Source organism: Meles meles, chromosome X (genome assembly GCF_922984935.1).
Source record: "Meles meles chromosome X, mMelMel3.1 paternal haplotype, whole genome shotgun sequence".
NCBI lineage: Eukaryota > Metazoa > Chordata > Mammalia > Carnivora > Mustelidae > Meles > Meles meles.
In genome coordinates this window covers 130,845,180-130,859,613 of record NC_060087.1, presented here as the reverse complement: position 1 = coordinate 130,859,613, position 14,434 = coordinate 130,845,180, and the positions used below count along the sequence as shown (strand labels likewise).

Genomic DNA, 14,434 nt, shown 5'->3' with positions numbered 1-14,434 from the left:
TGCCTCTCTGCCTACTTGTAATCTCTATCTGTCAAATAAATAAATTTAAAAAAAAAAAAAGAATACTGAAAACAAAGGATAAACAGAAAATCTTGAAAGCAGTCAGAATTAGCTGAAGCACTTCCTTCAGGAGATTCCCCACCGAGTTCTCATCAGAACATCAGAAGGCCGTGGGACAACATTTTAAAGTGCTGAACAACAACAAAAAACAACTTTCAACGCAGAACTCTCTATCTTTGGGGAAAAGAGTCTTCAAATATAAAGGTGAAATAAGGACCTTTTCAGATAAATTAAAGCCAGGAGAAGTTATCAGTAGACCTGGGCTGACAGAAATGATAACGGAGGTCTTTCAATCTAAAGAAACACAGTAGTAGAGGGAAAATTTGATTTTCGGGTAGAGCTGAAGAACACCAGAAATGGTAAACATGTAGGCAAACATTAAAGAATACTTGTTTGCTCTTAATTTCTTTATAACAGATATGACTATTTAAAGTAAAAATTATAATAGCCTATTGTAGGGTTTATAACATATGTAGATGTAATACGTATGGCAGCTACATCATAAGGGATGAGATAGAGGGTGAATGAATCTATCTGGTGGAAATCTTCTCATATTTATATGAAGTAGTGCAGTATTTACTGCAAGCAGACAAGTGAACAGTTAAGCTTATATATTATAGTTTCTAGAGCAACCACAATGAATCAATGCAAAAAGATAATTACTTAAAAAAGCATTAGACAAGGGATGCCTAGGTGGCTCAGTCGGTGAAGCATCTGCCTTCAGTTCAGGTCATGATCCTGGGGTCCTGGGATCAAGCTCCACGTTGGGGTTTCTGCTCAGCGGGGAGCCTGCTTCTCTCTTTCCCTCTGCTGCTCTCCCTCTCTCTCAAATAAATAAGTATATAAATAAAGTCTTAAAAAAAGCAACAGACAAGTTAAAATGGAACTTAAAATAATTGATTATCTCTGACAGGAAAAAGGGAACATAGGAACAAAAATAGATAAACAGTGCTACAGACTGAGAGTTTGTGTCCTTCCCAAAATTAACATGCTGGACCTTCATGCCCAATGCATTAGGAGGTAGAGACTTTGGGAGGTGATTAGGTCATGGGGAGGAGTCTTTGAATGGGATGAATGCCCTTATAAGGGAGACTCCACAAAGGTTCCTCATCCCCTTCTGCCATGTGAGGACATGGTGAGAAGGTGGCTGCCTGTTAACTGGGAAGTGGGTTCTCTCCAGATATAAAATGTGCCAGCACCTTAACCTTGGAATTCCTAGCCTCTGGAACTGTGAGGAATAAATGTTTGTTGTTCATAAGCACCCTAGTCTATGGTATTTTGTTATAACAGCCTGATGAGCCCCTTAAGACAGATAGTAAAAGCATACACTTAAATCCTACCATTCAAAAATTATACTCAATGTTAATGGGTTAAACACTCCGATTGAAAGGCAGAGATTTGTCAGAATGAAGAAAGAGCAAGGATTTTGCTGTCTACGAGAGACAAAATTTAAAAAATAATGACTCAGGTATGTTAATAGTAAGAGAATCCCAAATTATATGCCATGCAAAGAGTAAGCCTAAGAAAGTGGGAATGGCTATATGAATATTAGACATAATATATTTAAGGACTAAGCATATTACCTGACCTGAAAGGTAATAATGATATCAGGGTCAATTAGTCAGGAACACATAGAATTTATAAATGTACTTGTATCTAATCACAGGGCTTCAAAATGTATGAAACAAAAGTTGACAGAATAAAGAGAAAAACAGACTTTCATAATTATAGGTAGAGATTTTAACACCTCTGCCTTAGGGACTGATACAGCTAGATAAGAAATCAATAAAAATATAGAATGTCTTCATGACATTACCAAGAATAGAAAATAAACTTTCTGAAAAAAATTCGAGCATTTTTGCACAATGAGCTCTCCATCTGCAAGTTTCCGCCATCGCTGCTGCCTTGTTGGTAAGGCATGTCACTGGTGGAAGGTCGTTGAGCGCCGGCTCGGCTTTTGCTTCGGGAGGCTAGCGAGCCTCGGAGCGCCGGTCTCGGTCATCAGTCTCGTGAGACTCCGAGGCAGGTCGCTACAGTAACACGGTCCCTCGTCACGTGCCCTCTTCAGCCAATCGTTTGCCTGGTCGAGAGACGCCCCGAGAACTTTCTGCCTCCCGCGCCTGGGGGCTTCTGGGAGCAGCCGGAAGCGCTTGTGGGCTTCGCGCCGCGTGCTCGGGAGGCTGCACCACTCGGCTCCTGGCTGTGCGGCTGGCGAGAGCTCTTCAGACCTTTCGGAGTGGGCTTGTGGAGTTGTTCTCAGAGTGGGACGAAGTAAGTAGATGGGCACGGGCTCGGCAGTTACGGGGAAGGAGGGATGTGGGCCGGGGCGGGGGGGGGGGCGTCCATGGTCAGGGAGCCGCGCTGGAAGACAGGGAGCCGCGCTGGAAGACAGGGCCCCTGTTGGGGGGCGGGGGGGGGTTGCCCGAATGGAAGGCTCTTAGCGATGGGGTCCTGGTGGGGAGGGCTCCGGGGTGAGGGGAGGTGGGGGGCAGGACGAATGTCTCCGCGTGTGGCCGTGTGGGAGCGTGTGTGGGGGGATCCGGTTCTGGGCCGAAGGAGCGGGCGCTGAGGGAACGGCATCCCAGCGTTGGGCGCCCGAGAGGGGGACTGCTGGCTGTGAGGGGGCTGGTCGGGGGGGGCGCTCTGGTGGGGGGGGGGCTTCACGGGTCCTGATGGCAGAGCCTGTGTGAGGCATGGGAAGGAGGGTCTCGGGGCGGCTGGAGGCGGCGGTGGGGTCGGCTCCCTGGCGGGGTGCTGAGGGCAGGGATACGCCCCCATCGCGGCGGGGGGTGCTGGCTTGGGGGGCTGAGGAGCGGGCCCTCGGCTGCGGGTGCGGAGCGTGGGAGGCGAGGGCCCCGCAGGGCTCGGGTCGCGGCGGGAGGGCTAACGGCTGCTGTGTGGGGGAGGGGAGGCCCCCCCCGCGGAGAGTGGGGGTGCCGGAGAGTCCGGAGGGAGCGACGGGGCTGGTGGGAGCCAGGAGGCGAGGACGCCAACCGCTCCCGACAGGAACGGGGTGGGGGGGGGTACTGGGAAGGCCCCCTCCCCCGCTGCCGGCGCTGCTGGGGGGGGGGGGACTACGTCGTGTGGGGGGGAGGCCAGAGGCTAGTGAGCGGGCCGCTGCCGGCGTGGGGTGCGCCCCCCGGGAGGGCGCTTCGCTTGGGTGGGGACCCAGGGACCGTGCCGGCCTGCGGGTGTGGAGAGAGTGGGAGGGGAGTCTTCCTGGCCGGGGCGAGAGAAGGCAGAGCTCCCAGGTGTGGCGAGGCCTCGGAGCCGGAGGCTGCCGTCTCAGCCTGTGGGGGCGCCCTGCTCGCCGTAGACTCGGCGGGCTCTAGCGCCTGGCTCAGGCGCGGCCCCGGGCCCCGAGGACGCGCTGCGCCTGCGCAAACAGCACGGCGCCTCGCGCAGGGGAGGCGGATGGGCGGGCACGTGGGGCCGGAGGCTGAGCACGTGCGGGACTCGGGAAGGGGCTCCGGCCCGCCTCGGCGCGAAATGGCTGCCTCGGCGCGAAATGGCGGAGGGCTTCCAGCAGGGGGAGTTGCAAAATCTTGTCCTCCACAGAACCTAAAGCCTCGTTCCCTTCCACCCACATACTCCGTATGCTGGGTCATAAAAAAGTCCCCAGAAATTTTAAAGGATTGTGCTTTTGCATAATAAGTTCTTTGGTCTCAGGGAATTTTATTTAAAATTAAGAATTACAGGGGTGCCTGGGTGGCTCTGTCGGCTATAAGCGTGTACCTTGCGCGGGGAGTCGGTTTCTCTCTCTGCCCCTCCCCCTGTTGGTGCTCACTGGTGCGCGCACTGCCTCTCTCAGATGGAATCTTTTGTAAAATAAAATTAATAATAATAACATAAACTTAAATATTTGGAAACCCATGGCACAAAGAAGGAAACCCGAAGGAACTTAGAAAATATTTCAAACTGATTAATTTAAAGAATACAACTTACCCAAGTTAGTGAAGCAGCTAAAGAAACAATCAACAGAAAATGTTTTACTCCTAAGTAGGTGCATTAGAAAAGAAGGGCATAAAATCAGTGACCCAATGGTCCATTTAAAGATACTTAAAAAAAAAAAGAGAGTGAACTAAATGCAAAATGAATTGGCTGAAAAAATATTATAGCTAAAGGAAGAAATCAGTAATAGAAAGCAAATTGTGGATATTTAACAGAGCTATACATTTTTTTAAAGGAGAAACAAAACTGATAAAGCCCTAGTGAGATAAATCAAGAAAAAAGGGAAGGAGTACTTACTACCAACATCAGGAATGGAAGAGTGTTATTGCTACAGATGAGACAGACATTAAAAAGAGAATGCAGGGAATATTTTGGAAACAATTATGCCAAAAATTTGAATACTCGACGTATTTCTGGGGGGGGGGAGGAACTTCCTTTTTAAAGATTTTATTTATTTATTTGTGATGCGTGCATGCACACACACACACACGCAAGCAGGGAGAGGGGACGGCAGAGGGAAAAGCAGGCTCCCTGTTGAGCAAGGAGCACGATGTGGGGTGTGATCCCAGCACTGTGGGATCATGACCTGAGCCTAAGGCAGACGCTTCACTGACTGAGCCCCCCAGGCATCCCTAAAAAGCAACTTCCTTAAAGTGATGTCAGAAAGAATAGAAAATTGGACCAGGCCTATGTCTGGTAAATAAACTAGTGTATCATCACAAAACTTTTCCAAACTCAAACCAAATGCAGAGTGGAAGCACTCCAGGCCACCACTGTGAAGGACGTGAGGCTTTGACTATGTGGCAGGGTAGGTATGAACATGTCTTTCACCCCTTTAGACCCATGGGCTGAGGCTCACATCGTGACAGTCTGCGTGCCCCTGTCTAGTCATTTCTCTCCGTCCTCAGGTTCTCAGCAATGGCGATGCCACTGGCAATGCTGCTTGACTGGTGCAGGTGGATGGGCGTGAATGCGCACCGCTCCCTGCTCATCCTGGACATCCCTGACGACTGCGGGGACCAGGAATTCCAGGAGGCTGTGCACGCTGCCCTGTGGCCCCTGGGCAGGTACCGACTGCTGGGCAAAGTGTTCAGAAAGGAGCTTGGATGCAAGGTCGCCTTGGTCGAGTTTGCTCAGTATTTAAACCGAAGTTTGATCCCTCGAGAGATACCAGGCAAAGGAGGACCCTGGCCTGTGGTCTTTCTGCCCCAGGCCCCTGATTCAGAGTCACAGGATAGACCAGATTTCCCTGCACAGCCCCAGAGACAAGCAGTGGCTTGCCAGGCAGGTGGCACAGGAGAGGCAGGCGAAGGAGGAGCGTCGGATGAGGAGGGAGCTGCAGGGGAGGCAGGAGCTGCAGATGAGGAAGGAGCTGCAGGGGAGGAAGCTGCGAGTGAGGCAGGAGCTGCAGATGAGGAAGAAGTTGCAGGGGAGGAAGCTGCGAGTGAGGCAGGAGCTGCAGATGAGGAAGGAGCTGCAGGGGAGGAAGCTGCGAGTGAGGCAGGCGCTGCAGGGGAGGTAGAAGCTGCAGAGGAGGAAGCTGCGAGTGAGGCAGGCGCTACAGATGAGGAAGGAGCTGCAGGGGAGGAAGCTGCGAGTGAGGCAGGAGCTGCAGATGAGGAAGAAGTTGCTGGGGAGGAAGCTGCGAGTGAGGCAGGAGCTGCAGATGAGGAAGGAGCTGCAGGGGAGGAAGCTGCGAGTGAGGTAGGCGCTGTAGGGGAGGTAGAAGCTGCAGAGGAGGAAGCTGCGAGTGAGGCAGGCGATACAGATGAGGAAGGAGCTGCAGGGGAGGAAGCTGCGAGTGAGGCAGGAGCTGCAGATGAGGAAGGAGCTGCAGGGGAGGAAGCTGCGAGTGAGGCAGGTGCTGCAGATGAGGAAGGAGCTGCAGGGGAGGAAGCTGCGAGTGAGGCAGGAGCTGCAGATGAGGAAGGAGCTGCAGGGGAGGAAGCTGCGAGTGAGGCAGGTGCTGCAGATGAGGAAGGAGCTGCAGGGGAGGCAGGCGCTGCAGATGGAGGAGGAGTGTCCCATGAGGGAGCAGCAGGTGCAGCAGCGGCTGGGGGTGTGGTGGAAGTAGCAGGTGAGGAAGGAGCTGCCCATGTGGCAGGAGTGGCAGGAGCTGCACGAGGGGCAGGAGCCCAAGATGAAGGGGCGGTGTCCGATGAGGAGGGAGCGGCAGGTGACACAGGAATTGCCGGCGTGGCAGGATCTGTGAGCGTGGCGGGAGCTGCCGGGGAGGCAGGCACTGCCAGGGAGGAAGGAGCTGTGGGGTTCTCAGGAGTCATAGATGTGGGAGGATCCTGGACCCAGCAGTGGAATCAGGCCCAGCAGCTTGTGCTGGAAAATATAGCCTTTGGGGAATTGAGAACCTTTTCTGGGTTGGAAGAGCCAGACCAAGAGCAAGAGTCCTTTGAGAGTTGGCTGGATCATGCCAATGACATGCTGTACACATGGCGCTACGTATCGGAAAGGGAGAGGAGGCGGCGGCTGCTGGAAAGCTTGGGTGGCCCCGCGCTGGATCTCCTGGGCAGCCTCCTGGCAGAAAATCCTGACATGCCCGCGCAGGATTGCCTGGCTGCGCTGGTACAGGTGTTTGGGGACAAGGACACCTGCGTGACCGCCCGGCTCAAGTTCCTGACTTGTGCTCAGCGGCCCCAGGAGACTTTGTTTGCCTATGTGATGCGCCTGGAGGGCCTGCTGCAGTCGGCCGTGGAGAAGGGGGCCTTCCACCCTGTCATCGCAGACCAGGTTCGCGCCAGGCAGGTGCTGATGCGCGCCCGGCCGAATGAGCTGCTCCAGAACAAGCTGAGGAGGATGCGACTGGAGAGGAGACCACCTGGCTTTGTGGGGATGCTGCGGCTTATTCGGGAGACTGAAGCATGGGAGGCCATCCCAGTTAGCGGTGAGCAGTTCCAACCGGAAGTAGTGGCCTGTGTGGACACTGGAGGGCTGGCCGCTGCCCAGGCTGCCCCTGCCTGTGAAGAGGTTGCTGAAGCCTCTGCAGCCAAGGAAGATGCTTTCCGGGCTGCCCTGGCTCTTGAAGTCGTCACTGAGGGCACCCCTGCAGGTGCAGATGAAACCGAGGTCCCCACAGCCAACGAAGATGCTTTCTGGACTGCCCTGGTTCTTGAAGTCATCACCGAGGGCACCTCTGCGGGTGAAGATGAAACCGGGCCCCCCCCAGCCAACGAAGATGCTTTCCGGGCTGACCCGGCTCTTGAAGCCGTCCCCGAGGGCACCTCTGTGGGTGCAGATGAAACCGGGGCCCCCCCAGCCAACGAAGATGCTTTCCGGGCTGACCCGGCTCTTGAAGCCGTCCCCGAGGGCACCTCTGTGGGTGCAGATGAAACCGGGGCCCCCCCAGCCAACGAAGATGCTTTCCGGGCTGACCCGGCTCTTGAAGCCGTCCCCGAGGGCACCTCTGTGGGTGCAGATGAAACCGGGGCCCCCCCAGCCAACAAAGATCCTGCGGAGCCTGTCCCAGCCAACATGGAGGCCAGGGAGGCAGTTCCTGGCACTGTGGAAGCGGATAGGGCTGCTCCTGAAGCCCATGATGCTGCCAGGGCTGCCCCTGCCCCCCAGGAGAGCTCCAAGTTCTTCCCTGCCACTCAGGAAGATAAAAATGCTCCCATCTCTGTGGGCCTAGGTCAGGCAAGACCCTCAGAGGCCCCTGGGGGTCCCATTCCTGCCCAGATGGGCCGAGTTCCCAGGGCAGGCCCAGGAGGTCCTGGTCCAGAGGGCCTAGCCCAGGCCGGAGACCAGGAGGCCAGAGGACCCCTTGAGGAGGGGCTGGAGCCCATCCCAGAGGAGTCGGGAAATGAGGATGGGGCTGGGGAGACGATCCCCCACAAGTCCTCCTCAGGCAGATAGGCTCAGAAGGTCCAGGGGCCCCCTCTCCTCTCAGGCAGCAGAGCTCTGGAGGTTGGGGGAGGCCATGCCAGGGCAGCAGCCCCACCCCACGTGGGGGGCAGGACCGAGGGAGCAGCCCACTCAGCCCAAACAAATTCCCAGGACCCCACCTCCCCAAGGCACCCTAGCCACCACAATGAGCCCTTCCAAGTGACCAGGATGACCATACTTGACTCCACACGGGGCGGGGAGAGGTGGCCCCCCCCGCCATGGCAGCACCATACCTGGCCCCAGCCCCAGTCCCAATCCATGCCAACTCAGGCAGCCAGTCTGGGAAGCACCCCTGAGTGGCTGACCCTAGCCTAGGTGAGGGGCACCCGAAGCCATCTGCCACCCACTCTGGACTGGGAGATGTTAGGGACCGCCTCAAGGGTGCCAGCCTCTTGGGTCTCCCAAGAGGGAGACCCTCATGTACATCCCCCGGGGCACGTCGCTCCATGTTCTGGGAAACCCGCTGGTGTCCCTGTAGGGCCCTTAGTGACCCACGTGTCACGTTACTCCCTTCCCCACTAGATCCCGTTCCTGCGCAGAGCCTTGAGATGTGCAGGAGCCCGCGGTGGGTGTCCTGGCCTACCGGGGCAGCCGCCCCCCAGCCCGGGGGCCTGCCGTGAGCTTCGGTGGCGACCGAGGCTCCGCTCGCTCTCTCCCAGTGTTGTGAGCTCCACCTCTGCTTTCTCAGTGTAGATTTAAGCCGGCCACTGCTTGTTCTCGTGGAGATGTGTGTGTGTGTCTCCAGCCCCATCCCCGCGATCCCCAGCCCAGTTCCAGGAGATGGCGGGAAGGATGCCCGAGGGCACGGCTGCTGCTTGGTCCGTGACCTCGGGCAGGAGGAACCGACCAAGGACCAAGGTAGCCAGCGGGAGTCTTCACGGGAACCGTCTCTGATGTGCCACCCCGTTGTTCCTTGTGACTCCGTGTCCCCGGCTTGGCCGAGTGTCTCCTGCTGCATTTTCCGCCATCCTGGGACTGTCCTGTGCAGTTCATAGGGTGGGACCAGGCCCCAGCATGTCGGCCAGAGGGGAGGGTGCCCTGGAGTGAGGGGACGTCGCCAGTGTCTATCGTCCTGGTCAGAAGTTGATCGTGGGGACCCCAGGAAGGGAGGCAGGAGGGCCACAGTGTTGGAGGAAGCAGAGACACCTCGTTTGGGACCCCAAAAGGAGGGGGGCATGACCTATGGGCTCTAGTGGCCGTTAGATGTTCCTTCTCTGTTGTCATTCCCTCTTTGATGGTTTCAGTAAATGTTTTCTTCAATAAAGTTCATCGCATGTTTCAGCTGAGTCTCGCCTCTGCTGTGGGCAATGTAAGGAAGGGTTTGCTGGGGTTGGGGGAGGGAGCCAGAGAGACGATTTTTGTCCAGTACCTATGGGAGACTTTTCCAGAGAGAGGTTATGTGAGGCACTTGGACGGGAAGACTAGGATATGATCAGGACCTTTCTTCTATTTTATAGGTGGATTGTAAAATTTTGGGGTTCCATTGGCCCTCGTCTTGGGATGGTCCTGTCCTCTTTCCCTTTTGAAACTGAGTGGGTGTAATCATGGTTTTCTCCTTTACTAAGTTAAAGGGGTCGCTGACATCCAGTTCCTGGGATCGTACATTGCTTAAGGTGTGCAGTGAATGGAGTGGGCCATGCATCAAAGAGCTGTCATAGCTCCAACGCCCATAGCATCCTCTTTTGAGAAAGTCAGTATTAAAAATGATAGGTCTTTGAAGAACCCCGAATGTATTTTGTTATTCTAAGCATGGAACTCATCATGGAACAGCATTAACAACACTTAACTGAGCAACTGAAAAAATTTAGACACTTGAGTTTCTGGGAGAATGGGCATATTTTCCTACCGCCTCCACTTGCTAACAGGCTTGGTGTCAAGGAAAAAAAAAGACGAGGCTACTCAGATGCACATTGAAGGGGGATGCATGATAGCTGGCGGGGGCGGGGGTCTGCTCTCCGAAGGGGTCGTGTTTAGGGATGGGGGTAGTTGGGTTCACACTAAGGGCGGTGGGAAGCGGTTGCCCCACTTAGGTGGGCCCAGTGGACACTGCTCATTCCTCTGTCCTGGGAAGCTGCCACTTGATGAGGCTGAGCTTTGCTCACATGGAAGGAGCAGAAAGTGCCTGGTTGGCATTTTCCCAGCCTTCCCTGAAGCTAGGGCCTGGGCACAGGACCAGCACCCATCGGTCAGATGAATCTGGGGCCAGAGACGGGAACTAGCAGGGCCACATAGATTGCACTTGGGTGCGCTGGGGACAGCAGTGGGCATCGAGACTTGTTTCCTGAGGAGCAGGGGGGCTGTGGTTCTCATGGCAGCACCCGGATCCTGTATCTGCGTGTCAGAGCGTCTGTGCCCAGTTGTGGGAGGGAGCCGTAGGAGTTCTTGGCACCTGCCCAGGGCAGTGTGATTCAGACCCTTGCTCCTCTCTGCAAGGCCTCCGAGCCTGGTGCTCCAGCCCTCCCCAAATACCCATGAGACGCCTGCACTCTTCAGCTAATTTCCTTTGTGCCTCCATCAGCGGCGGTGAGATGTGATCGTTAAGGACACATGTGGCGCAGGAGCCTCCAAATGACACTTGCTGAAAGAGCTCCCACCCTCCCCACGGGAGAGGACATTGCTGCTGCTACTCCTGCTGGGTGGCTGGGAGTTGGGAAGGCCATGTCCGTGCCCTCCAGGGCAGGGTGGGGGAAAGCAGGCCAGGGGAGCTTAAGGTTTTGGCCCTGGGGTATGGGGCACTGTAGGTGGGCCTTTGCCTCTTGTGTATTGGAACTGGGTGCTATAGCTGAAGTCTGAGGGGGCATCAGTCTGGTGGAGAGAGGGGAGCCCCCAATCTGGGGTCAGCAGCAGGGCGCATGCCTGAGAACCCTTCCCAGGCCCAAGCGAAGTTGGTGCGTGAATTGGAAGAACACACCGACTCCATTCAGCCAAGTGAGCAGGCTGCTGGGGGAGCCCTTGTTCCCGGTTCCCCAGAGCTTCCGGTGCTTTACTCGTGTCTCAGATGGGGTGGGTCAGAGACACCCTCGCAGGCAGACCTCCATAACGCTGTTCACATTTCCTTCTTGGTCTCTTTCCTATGCCCTCTGCCTGGCCACGTGCAGGTCCACGTACATCCAGCCCCTTCCTGTCCTTGCCTGTACGCGGGGGCAGCTGGCGGACCCCTGAGGAGTGGAGAGCTGCTCCATGCCAGCACTCACACGGTTTCCAGTGGGTGGGGTCGGACCCGGGGCTGAGGGCTAAGGGGTGGAGGTTGAGAGCGAGGACTGCCCTCCTGGAAGCCCAGTGCAGGTGCGACTGATAACCACACCTGGTCCCAGCCCGTCTCCTATCTGTAGGGGAGGTGACTGTATTCAACAAAAGACAACTAGAACCCCAGTATGAAGTGCCCTGAATGATGAAAAAGAGAGAAGCCTGCTGGCTGCCTATGGGGGGGCACATTTTGCCTGCCCCTTGGAGGGCACTCAGGAACTGGCCTTGAGCGGCTCCCCAACAGGGGCTTCATGTGGGGGCCTGAGACTTGCTCTGCCAACACATTCTGATGGCCTCACATCAGCAGAGCTCCAAAGACTCTTCTAGAAGCTAGGTCCCCAAGGAGCCAACTTACTTCTTCTGGGTAAGTGGGGATCCGGGCTCAGGGTGGCCTCAAGGGAGCGTTTGGTGAACCCCTGCCCTAGTGACCGCCTTCCGGGCCCCAGAACTCGATCTTCTCCAAGGTTTAGGGCTGGGGAGGGAGTGCAAGTCCGTTCCCGTTAGGACCCGCTTCCGTCCTCTGGTGCATTCTGGTGCATCCAAATGTGCTGGGACGGCGGTGGACTGGAGAAGCTGGCCAAGGGGGCCACATCAGGAACTTGTGCTTGAGCGGGATTCAGCACCGCTGCAGGGGCAGCACTTCTGGGCTGTGCTCTCCACGTGGCTGGGCCCCAGGGCTGTCTCCCCTCGGTGATCCTCTCTCCCCGTCCTGCCCACCAGCACGCACAGAGATAAGTGCCCATAGGGCTGTGGGGGGCTCAGTGAGCCAAAGGCATGTGTGTTTCTGAAACACAAAGTGGATGACCCCCCCACCATGTAGACAGGTGGTGGAGAGGGGTAGAGGAAGCAGGGAGGCACCCCCAGATGCGGGCTAAGCTACAGCTAGTTCTTCCAGAACTCCTTGCCCTTTATGGTTCCAAGTTGGGATTGGCTCCAGGAGGAATTTGCACACAAACGAAGAGAGAAATGAAGCAAGGGTCATTTACAGACATGCTCGGAACGTCCGGGTAGCAGGGTGGTGGTGACCTGCTGCTGCCTCCGGATCGCCCCTACCACTTCTCCAAGTGCTGGGCCACGTTTGAGGGCGGCTCCGTGGGGTGCGGCACGCACCTCCTGCAGGTCATCTGCTTAGTCCGGGTGTGAAGTGGTGGGACACACACGCGGCTTCCACTTCGATCTCACGCCACCCCCCCCCCCCCCCGCTTCTCACCATCTTCACTTCCTTCGTGCCAGCTCTGCTGAGATCAGGCCCCAAAGGAGCAGTTCCCCTAACTGAGGGGGGTGTTGTACTCCACGGTACTACATCTGTACCCCTTAGGAGGTGAGTTCTGATTTCGAAGGCACCTTAGCCGGCAGGCACACCACAGCCTGGGCTCCCACCAGGCCCTCCTCCACCCTGCCACAGAGATCTCCCTGCCTGGGGCTTTCCTGCCCTGGCTGCCCCCCCCCCCCCCGCCCACGGCCGCGGACTCCTTGTTGCCCCTTGCTCCGCTCTGCCCTCCTGGGGCGTCTGCAAGCTGCTGGCAGCCAGGGCCCTCTGCCATGCTGTCCCTATTGCTGTTGCCTCTCGGGGTTGCTTCAGGCCACATTCTCTTTAGCTTCTTCCCAAGTGAGTGAGAAGTTCCACAAACTAACGCCCTGCTGGGTTACAGTTTAAGAACAGCTCAGACTCGGGACTGCCCAAGAAGCCTTATCTTGCCCATCAAAGGGGCCAGAGCCAGTCCAGGACTCCCTCGTGACTTGCTCAGCCAGAGGGCGGGTGGAGCTCTGTGCTCATGCTGGAGTCTCGGCTGCCTGTAAAAGAGGCCGACTCAAGAAAGGAAATTCCTTCAAGGCCTTGGGTTCCTTTCCTCTGTAGTCTTACGGAGAAACCATGGGCTGGCTTTGCTTCAAAGGCAGCTCCAAAGAGCGAAATGGCATTGGGAACTGCAACAACGCCTAGCCACAAATTGGGACACTCTCCAGCCAAACACTGCTATGTCTGGACGGGGCTGGGGAGCCAACTGGGTCAGCAATGGCTCCTCGCGGATGGATCAAGAATCAGACTGCTCCAAAGTCAAGGATCACAGTCTGGCAAGTCATAGCCAAACAGAAAACAAATCTCTGGCTAGACTAATGAAACTTAGGGACAGGTCACAGGAGCAGTGGCACGTCAGTGTGCAGACCCAGTCAGAGCACGCAGAAGCCAGAGACAATGTGGACATGTTGGCAAAATCAAGCACATTCCCAGTGCATCGTGGGTCCTACACGCAAACTGGCAACAGCAACAATTACACAAATAGTAAGAGGAGGAAAGGAATGGAAGCAAACAGACGAAAGCACATCACAAGGAAAAATTACACAAAAACTACAGGGAGACTCGACAAAACAAAACAACCAACCAACCAACCAACCAAACAAAAACAAAGCCAAAAAACCCTCCAGTGATGTAAAGCTATTCCAGAAAACATGATTTCCCAAAAGAAAAGACAGTTTAATGAAGAGATGATGAGAAAACAGAAGGAAATGAAAGAAAGGCAGCAGAAGTCAGAAAAGAATTGAGAGAAATACAAATATTACTGAGATGAAAGCCCCACTAAGCAATTCACTCTGAGTAAACATGGTCAAGGAGAACACGTGCACCATGGCCACGTGGGGACGTGTTTGTAAGGCTTGTACAAAATGCAAGAGAGCAGAGGGTGGGAGAGAAGGCAGGAAAGGGAATTATACATATGTATACAAAGTCAGTATTCCTGAAAAAGAGAACAAGAGGAGAACCAGTTGCATCCAACTTCTCTGTCTAGTCAAAAAGCAGAAAGTCAAAATGACCCCTGGATGATAAGGAGAAATTTAAGCAAAGAATAGAGAAGTGGAAGAACGAACACCAATTCCGCGTATGTGCAGAATTAATACGAGGCAAGTGTGAGATTATGCCGTCACACCTGTCCTGTTCCAGGGCACAGTGCAAATCTTAGAAACGTTGACAACGTACAAGTCCTAATGTAACGCAAAGCAGAGGTGGAAAAGTGAGGGGCTGGGGGGGGAGCATGGGGTGGTTTCTTCAGCTGTTAGAGTAGCCATTGGATACCGTGTTGGAGCACAAAATTAAGCATAATGTTTCAGCTATTTCAAAAAGCTTAGCATTTTTCATGGTTTCTTTCCTTAACCTCTGTGGGATCTCTTAGGAACTAGGACTTCTTGTAAAGAAACACTTATTACAATTTCAACAGTATTTTCATTTTCTGTTTTTTTTCTTTGTTCACAGATGAGATACTTTAGATGAAACGCAGTGCATATTTCA

The 14,434-nt window shown here is 54.9% G+C and overlaps 1 protein-coding gene across 1 annotated transcript; it reads left to right on the top strand.

Moving 5' to 3' along the window:
- The first annotated feature begins 4,935 nt into the window (after positions 1-4,935).
- Positions 4,936-7,878, top strand: PNMA6E (PNMA family member 6E). Its single transcript, XM_045994845.1, has 2 exons — positions 4,936-6,052; positions 6,089-7,878. The coding sequence occupies exons 1-2, from the start codon at positions 4,936-4,938 to the stop codon at positions 7,876-7,878; spliced, it is 2,907 nt and encodes a 968-aa protein (XP_045850801.1).
- The last annotated feature ends 6,556 nt before the right edge of the window (positions 7,879-14,434 follow it).

Bases quoted from the DNA above. Each gene is read 5' to 3' on its own strand.
- PNMA6E (XM_045994845.1), top strand. From the start codon at position 4,936: ATGCCACTGGCAATGCTGCTTGACTGGTGCAGGTGGATGGGCGTGAAT. The intron at 6,053-6,088 runs GTGCAGCAGCGG...TGGAAGTAGCAG, and splicing joins GTCCCATGAGGGAGCAGCAG to GTGAGGAAGGAGCTGCCCAT.